The sequence below is a fragment of the Sylvia atricapilla genome, unplaced genomic scaffold, assembly GCF_009819655.1.
Source record: "Sylvia atricapilla isolate bSylAtr1 unplaced genomic scaffold, bSylAtr1.pri scaffold_112_arrow_ctg1, whole genome shotgun sequence".
NCBI lineage: Eukaryota > Metazoa > Chordata > Aves > Passeriformes > Sylviidae > Sylvia > Sylvia atricapilla.
The window spans coordinates 30,492-42,135 of NW_027077040.1; the positions used below are offsets into that span (position 1 = coordinate 30,492).

The following is an 11,644-nucleotide window of genomic DNA, read 5'->3' on the forward strand; positions in this document are numbered from 1 at the left end:
CCTCATTCCCATCCCAAAATTCTCCTTCCAGCCCCAAAATTCTCCTCCTTCCAGATACCAAAATCCTCCTCATTCCAAACCCCAAAATTCTTTTTTCAGACCCAAAAATTCCTCCTCATTCCAGCCCCAAAATCCTCCCAAGGATTTTTTTGGGGCCACCTCTCCGTGGCCTTGCAGAACCTGAAGGGCCTTCAGGAAAAAATGGAGACTTTTTCCCAGGTGGATGGAGATCCTGGAAAAGGGGGAATGGGTTTAGAAATGCACTTTGCACACAGAGGACTGTGTCTCTTGTGTCCACCTCAGCTTTGTCCCCGACACTCATTTTTCCAGCGGCCAAACCAGTTCTCACACTGGTCTCTGCCCAGTCTGGGCTGCTCCCGTGTTCTCCTCTCCCTTCCTCCTGTATCCCGAACTCTCTCATTCCTTGTTCGTGTTCCTTTTCCCAGTTGATAAAACCCTCCAACAGGACTCCACCCATCCGTCTCCCTGAGTTTTTGAACTCTGTGTCTAATATCCCCCGCAGACCGCCTCCGGAATGAGTTTACTGGGTGTTTATCCTTATTTCAGACACCGGATCCAGTGAGGTGTGGCGGCTCACGGCGCCCCTCAGGCGGTCTAGAAATCCACAGGGGGTTTCTGAAGGACTTTGTTTTATTCCACATAAAGCTTTATCACATAGAAAACCAATTGATACTCCCGGGTGTCGCTTTCCTGGCTGCCCTCGCTGTCCGCTCTCGGCAGTTTAACCACCTTTGCCTGCCGCCGTCCCGTTGGGTCCCAGCGCGGGTCCCGAGGGGAGAACAGGATGAGGCTTCCACCGCTGCTGGGAGGGGAGGCAGCTGCGAGGGGATCAAAAGAGGAAAAGTCCACATTCAGAAGGCTGTAAAGCCTTTGGACTGTCACAGTCACACCTGTGTCATGGCAGAGATAATATCTGAGGCGCGCTTTGTACGCGGGTTACAAACCCTGCACCGGGTGTCCCGCCGTGGGTGATGCTGGAGCTGGGAGGGGAAGGTCAAGATGCAGGGAGAGACATTGAGTTGAGTCACACCTGAGCCAGGTGAGCTGGATGGAAGGTGTGCGGCGGTGAGCGGCATGGGACAGCTCCTGCGGGGACAGAGCGGGCAGAGAAAGGTGAGCGGGGACCGAGAGGCGTCGGGAAGGGTCTGGGGGAATGCGAGCGGGGATCCAGCCGTGCCGGGAAGAGAAGGAGCGGGGGAAGCCGGGCTCCAGCGGCTCGTCACTCCGACAGACCCGTGGCGTGGGGAAAGCGAGCCCTCCAACCCTCCCGCACCGCCCACCCCACGCGGCTCCCCGGTCCCGTGGGTACGGGAGATGGAGAAACTCCGGAGATGGGAAAAATCCATCGACCTATTCGCTCTCCGGGCCGTCCTGAATTCCCTGGAATGAAATGCTTCTCTCGGGCTGGGGCGGGCTGGGAATTAAACAACGTACAGCTTCTTCCTCTGCATGAACCCTCTGAATACACATCGCTGAACCCACAACGGGCACAACACGCACAACAGGCACACGGAACCTCGCTCCGAATATTTCACCCCCTTCAGCCTCCCAGAACACGGGGTGTCACCGGCACACGGTACCCACACACAGCCAGCAAAAACTTCTCTGATCGTCCACAGATCAGCAACTCTTCAGGCAAAAATTCACTGGAATTCCCTCGAGACGCCCTGGCAGGGGGGGTTCCCCTCCTCCTTTTTCTGCCAAACATTCCCTTGTGCGCCTTGCTCTGTCCCTCCCTGGCTGCCTGCACACACACCCAGTACAAAGTCCGGAGTTTACAATCTCACAGGAACAGCTCACCCGCTCAGGGGTTCCCACCCTTGCTTGGCGCCGTGATTAACTCCACGCCCTTTCTGGGCACGCCCAGCCCCTTGTGGTGGTCTCCGGTGGTCCTCCAAGGATGAAGAAACGAACTCTTCCTCTGTTTTATCCCTTCACCTTCATCTCTCCCGTGTTGCTTTGGCCCCTTGGGTGTGTTTTCACCACCTCAGAGTCTGTTCTTTTCTTTATCTGCGTTCTCGGCCCTGTTACTCTGCTCCTTGGGCTGGTTCTGGTCATCACCCGAGGCTCCCGATGCTGCCAGTGCCTAAAAATATCCCAAAGGGCGTTTGGTGTGCACTGAGTGTCCTCTAAAATGTGATCTCGTCTATTCTAAAGCGCTATTTAACATCCGTGTTCTTCACTTTCCTCTAAAGGACCCGCTGGAATTTTCAAATCTCTGTCTCAGCCCATGGAGCACGTTTGGGTCCTCACCCTCCTCACCGTCCTCACCCTGCTCCACCAAACCGGTGAGTGCCCCGTGCTCCTGGCCCCTGGGGAAGGAGATTTCGGGGTGGTTTTGGGGCTGAGGCAGGGATCAGATTCATTGTCTTGGTTCAGCACCTGCATCCCACCCTCACCCCGTGTTCTGTCCCCACTTTCTGTCCCCACTTTCTGTCCCCAGCCAGTCCCAGTGACACCCCGAAGCAGAATCGGACCGTGGGCGGGAACGTCACCTTCCGCAGCCCTGAAACAAGTGGAAATGGAGCACTGTGGAGATTTGGGAATGATCCCATAGTGACCGTGGAATTTGGAGATCCTCCTCGATGGAAATTTACAAAAGAGGAATACCAAACCCGTTTCACTGTCTCTGAGGACGGCCGGGCACTCAGCATCACCCAGCTGAGGATGGAGGATGCTGGGACCTACTCTGTGAACATAAATGGAAATATATCCACCTTCACTCTCCAGGTGTACAGTAGGTGACTTTAGTGTTCTCTTTTGGGTTTTTACATTAAAACAAGAGGTTTCTGACCCCCCTGTGCCCCCAGGGGAGCTGCCAGAGCCCACGGTGACCTGTGAGACCCTGAACTGCTCGGGGATCAGCTGCAACATCTTCGTGCACTGGTCCATGCCTGGAGATGGCTTTGGGAATGTCTCCTACACCTGGACAGGGTGGGGTCAGCGGTGGGAAGGGCAGTCTGTGAAGTTTGGGGTGAAGAAATCCTCCCTGGACAAGCCAGAGCTGGTGAATTGCACAGCACGGAACGCTGTCAGCAGCAGGAATGTCACCAACCTCGAGGTGCTGTGCTCAGGTGAGAGCTGGGGACAGGGGCAGGGACAGGGGCACAGGAAGGTGGGGTGGGGTGGGAATGTTTGGGATGGGCGGATCCCGGTCCCCTGAGAGCCATGGGTGGATTTTGGGGTGGGGTGGGATGGGAATGTTGAGGTTGGGATGGGAATGTTGGGATTGGGATGGGCTGATCTCATTTCCCATAAGGGTCAGGGAAAAACGGGGGGAAAGGTGAGATGGGCTGATCCCAGTCCCCTGAGAGCCTGGGAAATGTTGGGATTGGGATTGGGATGGGTCTGGGATGGGATGGGAATGTTGGGAATGGGCTGGGCTGATCCCACTCCGCTCTGAGCCAGGTGGGGATTTGGGGATTCTGGAATTCTCCCACCGCTGCTTCTGCCAAGCTGCTCATCCTCATCCTGAGGAGTTCCTTTCCAACCCAACAAATGTGGGATTTGGGAGATTTGGGGGATTTGGGGATTTGGGGATTTGGGGATTTTGAGGATTTTGGGGATTCTCCCGCTGTTGCGCCGGCCAAGCCACTCATCCTCATCCTCTGCCCTGGCTGGGATTGAGTTCTCCTGGAATGAGGGATTGGGGAGGGGTTGGAGGCCAAATTCCCGAGGCCAGGAAGAAGCGGACTGATTTTGGGATCTTCTCCCTTTTTCCAGGCGTCCCCTCCAGCAGCGGGGTCGGGGTCACAGTCAGGGTCACGGTCGGGGTCATATTTGGCATCCTGGTCCTGATGATTTTTTGGGTTTCCTCATTTTCCAGTGCAAATCCCGAGGTGAGAGCGGAAAACCATCCCTGGAGCCCAGGGGAGGAGGGGGGACCTGGGCGGGGCCAGAGCCGGGATGGGGGAGATTTTGGGTGGATTTTGTGTGGATTTGGGGCAGATTTGGGGCTTTCCTGACTCAGTCTTATCTCCCTCTCATGGTTTAACCGATTGTTGGGGTTTCAGTTGCGGGACAGCCTGTGGGTGTGGTTCCCTGTGGGGTGGAGCCAACCCCCTGGTTGGGTTTGAAGAGCCAATCAGCTGGCTGGGTTTCCAGAGCCAATCAGCTGGCTGGGTTTCCAGAGCCAATCAGCTGGCTGGGTTTGAAGAGCCAATCAGATGGCTGGGTTTCCAGAGCCAATCAGCTGTCTAGGTTTGAAGACTGACACACATTCACATTGTGGTGGAGCACATTTAAAAGCGAACAAAACCGGGGAAAATCTCTTTCTCTTCTGCCCCTCCAACAGGTTACTGGCCATGGCGCCGGGGCGGCAATGCACCTTGGCTGAGATTTCTGCCATGGCTGAGCCGGGCCACCGGGACTGTATCGATACTGTGAGGTGGCCAGGAACTTCACCAGGACCAGCAACAGACCAGCTCTGACCATCACCGGCACTGGCCACGGACCAGTGTGACTCTGTGCCCTCAAGGACCACCTGGCAGGAGCCAGACTCAGCAAACTCTCCCATGGAGACCCTTGTAGACATGAGCCCTTCAGCACCACAGAACTCTGTAAATAATCAATTCCTAGAACCTGAAGACAAACAAACCTCCGAACACCAATTCCCTCCCCGAGTGAGGAGAAAGAAAAGGGTGAAGACACGTAGAGATAACAACCTGGGCGCACTGGGGTCAGTGAGGAAGGAGCCAAACCCTGCACCGGAGGGTTCTGAGGAGATGCCTCAGCCTGGGGCTGGAAGTCCTTTGTGAGGCTGCGCTGAAGATACATTTGCTGTCTCGGGGTCTGTGTGTCACTGTCACTCACGGAACGCGCCGGGGACGGGATGTCCCGTTCCAGCCACAGCCGCCGGCAGAAGCGCCGGCCTTGGAATGAGCAGATGGAGCCGTGGCCCCGTGAGAAGTTTGTCCCCAGAGACGGGCTGAAAGAACTTTTGTTTTCACCCTGGAACAGCCCATCCTTAGAAAGAGCCCCCAGTTGTTGGCACGGCCCAGGGACGTGGAGAGAGGTGGGCAGGACCCACGACTGCAGATTTCCGGGCAGCCGGTGCTGGTGGAAATTAAAACTGTTCCTTGTGGAGAAATCTCCACGGCACGGCCAGGGAGACTCCTCTCGCTAAAGGAAGTGAAGAAGGATTGTTTTGAATTGGTAAACTGACTGAAAGTCCCAGGTTTTGTCTCTTTACGGTGTCAGTGGGAAAGGAAAGAGGCTGTGGGGAGAAGGAGGAATGCTCCCAAGATTTCTTCCGATTTTCTGTTTTTATTCTCATTTAATTGTTGTTTCATTTTTTAAATGTAGTTTTCTTTTAATCTCAATTTCTTTAATATTAAATCAACCTCGAATTAAATAATTTTTAATTTAATGAATTAACTTATTGATTAAATCAATTAATTATTTAATTAATTAATTTTATTCCTTCGAATAAAATTTTTTTTTCTACCCTTTAAAGCTCTGGGTCTGTTGTGCCCTCCTCCTCCTCACCCATGTCTCCCAGCAGAGATGGAATTAAGAACTCTGGTCAGGGACTTTGGCCATGACTGAACCCTGTCCGGGACTGGTGCATGGGTGGGAAACTCCGACTGGAGTACCCAAACCTCTGCACTGGATTGGTGTTTCTGCATGGCTACAAACCCAAACCCTCCCGATGGACACTGGAGGTGTTTCTGTGGATATCTGAGATATTTCCATCCCTCAGGGCCCCTTAAAGCCACCAGGGAGACTTCTCGGTTGTTTTTTTTTTTTCTCACACCAAAACCAGTCCCCAGTGGGTTGTTAACTCAAGTAACGTACATAAAGACAATTGTCAGCAGCATTTCCTGCCCTTTGTTTTCTGTTCTACACCAAACCAACCCCAAATCAGATGGCAGAGGTGACAAATTCAGGAGCTTAAGAAAAATTGATGGAGACTTTTTCCCAAGGGATGGAGTGCCTGGAAAAGGGGAATGGGTTCACACTGACAGAGGGGGAACCTGGGCGGGATTTTGGGCAGGAATTGTTCCCTGGGAGGATGAGGAGGCCCCGGCCCAGGTGATTCCATGGATTCCCCATCCCTGGGAGTGTCCAAGGCCGGGCTGGACAGGGCATGGACCCACCTGGGACAGAGGGATGAGCTTTAAGGTCCTTTCCCACCCAAACCAGTCCAGGATCTGGTTGAGGGTCACCCTGGAGATCTCCAATCCATGATATTCCCAAACTCTGATATTCGCTGGGATAACGCTGTCCAGGCTGGTCATCATGGAGCACCTGAGTCATTTGTCCCACACGTGACCACCGTGACACTCTGTCTCCGCTGCTCTCGAGCCATTCTCACCTTGTTCTGGAAAATGAGGTTAGTTTTCCTTTAAACGCTCTGGGGTGAGGGTGACTTGACACTCTTCAAAGCCACTTATCACACGCACATTCAGCTACTCCCCAAAAGCTGATAGGCCGAGGCAGTTTCTGTCTGGTTCCTCTCTCGTTACCACGATTTCCTGAGTGCTTGTTGTCCGAGATCCTCTCCGTTCTCCGGACACCCATGGAGGAGTTTTGGATCCAGCTCCTCGCCATCCTCACGCTCCTCACCCAAACCTGTGAGTGCCCCGTGCTCCTGCTCCCTCGGGAACCAGATTTTGGGGTGGTTTTGGGGGGTTTTAGGGTCAGGGGAGGGCGGGAGCAGCTCAGCGGGGTTGGGTTTGAGCCAGATGTTGGCATCTGGGGCTGCCGTGGGTCTCTGAGGTGTGGGTGGAGCCCGAGGTCCACCTCTGCTCCAGCTGTGTCCAGGTGTTCTCCTGCTCCACCTGCAGCTCCTTCTGCTCCTGGTGGGTTTTGGTGGTTTCATCAGGTGGTGGGTTTTGGCTGAAAATGAAACTGCAAGTTTCAGCCCCTCCCTGCAGCCCCTGAGAGATTTTATCACACAAGAACCAGTTCATGTTTTGTTAAACTGTGAATTTTCTGTCAGTTTTTCTCCCACAGTAGCTTTTTTTCCTTCCATGTGCTCAGAGAGATTCAGTTGTCCGTGTCCAAGAGGAGCCTGAGGCTGAGGGAGCCAAAAATTCCAAGCCGGGATCAGTTCCCCGTTAGAAAAAATTGGGAAGAAAAACTCAATTCCCAGTCTAGACTCGGCAGCGTGGGTTTCAGTTTTCCTTGGGAAAATGAGAAGTTGAGAAAAATGAGGAAATCGGTTCCTTCCTCCTTGAAATGGGGATATGGTGGTAAACAAGATCGTGGGGTGGTCACGGGAGAGAAGGGATGGACCCAGAGGGCTCCTGGAGCTGGTCCTGGGGGTCAGCCAGAGGAGGGTGGGAGGGTTCTCATCGCTGGGATGGTGAGATCCCAACGGGAATCATGAGATTACATCTGGAATGATGAGATCCTACCTGGAATGGTGAGAGTCCAACTGCAATGGTGAGATCTCACCTGGAGGTCCGTGTCCTGCTGAGGTCACCCAGAGTGACCCTTCCCCTCCGGACCTTCCCATCTGCAGCTCCTGGTTCCCGTTTCCCTTTTGGTTCCTCTCCTGGAAACCAAAAAGCACCTGGGGGTGGCCTCGTGCTCTTCCTCCTCCCAGGGACCCTCCCGTGAGCCCCCTGAGCCTCCAGAGACCCCGGGCCCAGTGGGCTTCGGGATCTGGGCTCAGAAACTCCATCCCACCTTGAGTTCATCCTTGATCCCACCTTGAGTTCATCCTTGATCCCACCTTGATTCCACATTGATCCCTGTTTGATCCCACCTTGATTCCATCTTCATCTTATCTTCATCCCGCCTCGATCCCAGCTTTTCATCCCACCTCCATCCCACCCTCACCCCGTGTTCTGTCCCCACTTTCTGTCCCCAGGCAGCGCCAGTGACACCACGGAGCTGATCAGGGCCGTGGGCGGGGCCGTCACCTTCCGCATTGACAACACAGAGGGAAATGCAGCACGGTGGAGTGTTGGGGATGATCCCATAGTGACCGTGGAATTTGGGAATCCCCCTCGACCAGTATTTTATCAAGACAAATTCAAAACCCGTTTCACTGTCTCTGAGGACGGCCGGGCACTCAGCATCTCCCAGCTGAGGATGGAGGACGCCGGGACCTACTCTGTGACCTCTGGGAGAAAAAAATCCACCTTCACCCTCCTCGTGTACAGTAGGTGATTTTAGTGTTGTTTTGGGGTTTTTACACTAAAAAAAGAGAATTTTCTGACCCCCCTGTGTCCCCAGGGGAGCTGCCAGAGCCCACGGTGACCTGTGAGGCCGAGGACTGCTTGAACAGCATCTGCCTCCTCTCCCTGCTCTGCTCCGTGCCCAGAGATGGCTTTGGGAACGTCTCCTACACCTGGACAGGGTGGGGTCTGCGGTGGGGAGAGAAGTCTGCTGTGCTGGCACTGGTGGATAAATCCTCCTGGCACAACCTGGAGCCGCTGAGGTGCACGGCACGGAACGCCGTCAGCAGCAGGAGTGTCACTGTCACCAACCCCGGGGGGCTGTGCCCAGGTGAGAGCCGGGGACAGGGACAGGGAAAGGTGAGATGGGAATGTGATCCCACTCTCCAGATCTCGGGGTGCCCAGGGCAGCGCTGACCCCTGTCCCTGTTCTCTCCCCTCAGCAGGAAACTCCACACACCTTCCTGGACCAGGTGAGCTGCCACCCCCTGTCCTTGTCCAGCTGTGTCCCTGAGTGTCCCCGAGTGTCCCCAAGTGTCCCCGAGTGTCCCCAAGTGTCCGGAGCAGCTTTTCCATGTCCATCCAGACAGGGCATTGGGCAGCCTGAGCCCAGCCCCCTCCAGCTCCTCCCAAAAACCCTTCCCAGGGAATGTTCCGGATCTTCCCGCAGCTCCCAGGGAGGGGGCTGAGGAGTGGTAGCCCCAAACTCCAACCCCGAGAGGTTCCAACCAACAACTCTGGGATTCTCTTGCCTCTGCTCCCGCCAATCCACTCATCCTCATCCTCTGCCCTGGCTGGGATCGATTCTCCTGGAACGAGGGATCAGGGAGGGGTTGGAGGCCAAATTCCCGAGGCCAGGAAGAGGCGGATTGATTTTGGGATCTTCTCCCTTTTTCCAGGCGCCCCCTCCAGCAGCGGGGTCTGGATCGGGATCGCAGTCGGGGTCTCAGTTGTGATGGTGATTTTATCGGGTTTCCTCATTTTGTTATTCAGATCCCGAGGTGAGAGCGGAAAACCATCCCTGGAGCCCTGGGGAGGAGGGGGGACCTGAGAGGAGACAGAGCCGGGATGGGGCAGATTTTGGGTGGATTTTGGGGCAGATTTGGGGCTCTCCTGACTCAGTCTTATCTCCCTGTCATGGTGTAACAGATTGTTGGGGTTTCAGTTGCGGGACAGCCCACGGGCTGTGGGTGTGGTTCCCTGTGGGGCGGAGCCAACCCCCCCGGCTGGGTTTGAAGAGCCACTCAGCTGGCTTGGTTTGAAGATTGACACACATTCACATTGTGGTGGAGCACATTTAAAAACAAACAAAACCGGGGAAAATCTCTCTTTCTTCTGCCCTTCCAACAGGTTACTGGCCATGGCGCCGGGTCGGCGAAGCAGCTCAGTTGGGATTTCTGCCACTGCTGGAAGAGGTCATTGGGACTGTCGCGACACCGCAACTTGGCCGGGACCTTCACCAGGACCGGCCACGAACCAGCTCTGACCATCACTGGGACCGGCCACAGAGCAGCTCTCTCCATCACCAGCACCAGCCACAGACCAGCTCTGACCAACACCAGCACCTGACATGGAGCAACTCTGACCCACGCTGGCAGCGGCCACGGACCAGGTCTGTCCAACACTGGCACGTGACACGGAGCAACTCTGACCCTTGCAGGCACTGGACACAGACCAGCATGACTCACTCCGTGCCCTCAGCGACCACCTGGCAGGGGCCAGACTCAGCAAACTCTCCCATGGAGACCCTTGTAGACATGAGCCCTTCAGCACTAAAGAACTCTGAAAATAATCAATTCCTAGAACCTCAAGACAAACCTCGGAACACCAATTCCCTCCCCGAGTGAGGAGAAAGAAAAGGGTGAAGACACGTAGAGATAACAACCTGGGCGCACTGGGGTCAGTGAGGAAGGAGCCAAACCCTGCACCGGAGGGCTCTGAGGAGATGCCTCAGCCTGGGGCTGGAAGTCCTTTGTGAGGCTGCGCTGAAGATACATTTGCTGTCTCGGGGTTTGTGTGTCACTGTCACTCACGGAACGCGCCGGGGACGGGATGTCCCGTTCCAGCCACAGCCGCCGGCAGAAGCGCCGGCCTTGGAATGAGCAGATGGAGCCGTGGCCCCGTGAGAAGTTTGTCCCCAGAGACGGGCTGAAAGAACTTTTGTTTTCACGCTGGAACAGCCCATCCTTAGAAAGAGCCCCCAGTTGTTGGCACGGCCCAGGGACGCGGAGAGAGGTGGGCAGGATCCATGACTGCAGATTTCCAGGCGGCCAGTGCTCGTGGAAATTAAAACTGTTCCTTGTGGAGAAATCTCCACGGCACGGCCAGGGAGACTCCTCTTGCTAAAGGAAGTGAAGAAGGATTGTTTCGAGTTGGTAAACTGACTGAAAGTCCCAGGTTTCGTCTCTTTAAGGTGTCAGTGGGAAAGGAAAGAGGCTGTGGGGGGAAGGAGAAGCGTTTCAGAGGTTTGCTTTGATTTTGGTCTTTTCCTTTTTTATCTTCATTTTCAGTATTATCTCTTTTTTACCGTAATTCTTTTTTTGTTTTTATTTATGTCCCTTTAACTTCATTTTAATCCTAATTAATTTTAGCACATTGAATAAAGTTCCCTTTCTCCTCTTTAAATTCTGGGCCTGTTTTGTCCTCCACCTCCTCACCCCTGTCTCCCAGCAGGGAAGGAGTAAAGAACTCTGCTCAGGGGCTTTGGCCAGCACTGAACCCTCTCCGGGACTGGTGCATCCGTGTCCCTGAGTTTTTGAACTCTGTGACTAATTTCCCCCGCAGACCGCCCCCGGAATGAGTTTACTGGGTGTTTATCCCTATTTCGGACACCGGATCCAGTGAGGTGTGGCAGCTCACGGCACCCCTCAGGCGGTCTAGAAATCCACAGGGTGTTTCTGAAGGGCTTTGTTTTATTCCACAGAAAGCTTAATTAGATATAAAACCAATTTATACTCCCGGGTGTCGCTTTCCTGGCTGCCCTCGCTGTCCGCTCTCGGCAGTTTAACCACCTTTGCCTGCCGCCGTCCCGTTGGGGTCCCAGTGCGGGTCCCGAGGGGAGAACAGGATGAGGCTTCCACCGCTGCTGGGAGGGGAGGCAGCTGCGAGGGGATCAAAAGAGGAAAAGTCCACATTCAGAAGGCTGTAAAGCCTTTGGACTGTCACAGTCACACCTGTGTCATCGCAGAGATAATATCTGAGGCGCGCTTTGTACGCGGGTTACAAACCCTGCACCGGGTGTCCCGCCGTGGGTGATGCTGGAGCTGGGAGGGAAAGGTCAAGATGCAGGGAGAGACATTGAGTTGAGTCACACCTGAGCCAGGTGAGCTGGACGGAAGGAGTGCGGCGGTGAGCGGCATGGGACAGCTCCTGCGGGGACGGAGCGGGCAGAGAAAGGTGAGCGGGGACCGAGAGGCGTCGGGAAGGGTCTGGGGGAATGCGAGCGGGGATCCAGCCGTGCCGGGAAGAGAAGGAGCGGGGGAAGCCGGGCTCCA

The 11,644-nt window shown here is 55.0% G+C and overlaps 2 protein-coding genes across 2 annotated transcripts; both read left to right on the top strand.

Moving 5' to 3' along the window:
• Window positions 1-1,174: 1,174 nt before the first annotated feature.
• LOC136374722 (CD48 antigen-like) lies at window positions 1,175-4,451 on the top strand. The gene is made up of 6 exons (XM_066340114.1): window positions 1,175-1,322; window positions 2,217-2,309; window positions 2,465-2,758; window positions 2,832-3,095; window positions 3,848-3,860; window positions 4,316-4,451. The coding sequence occupies exons 1-6, from the start codon at window positions 1,175-1,177 to the stop codon at window positions 4,449-4,451; spliced, it is 948 nt and encodes a 315-aa protein (XP_066196211.1).
• A 2,065-nt stretch (window positions 4,452-6,516) lies between these two features.
• On the top strand, window positions 6,517-9,997 carry LOC136374729 (SLAM family member 5-like). Its single transcript, XM_066340121.1, has 6 exons — window positions 6,517-6,596; window positions 7,841-8,134; window positions 8,209-8,481; window positions 8,594-8,623; window positions 9,050-9,151; window positions 9,501-9,997. The coding sequence occupies exons 1-6, from the start codon at window positions 6,542-6,544 to the stop codon at window positions 9,995-9,997; spliced, it is 1,251 nt and encodes a 416-aa protein (XP_066196218.1). The 5' UTR covers window positions 6,517-6,541.
• The last annotated feature ends 1,647 nt before the right edge of the window (window positions 9,998-11,644 follow it).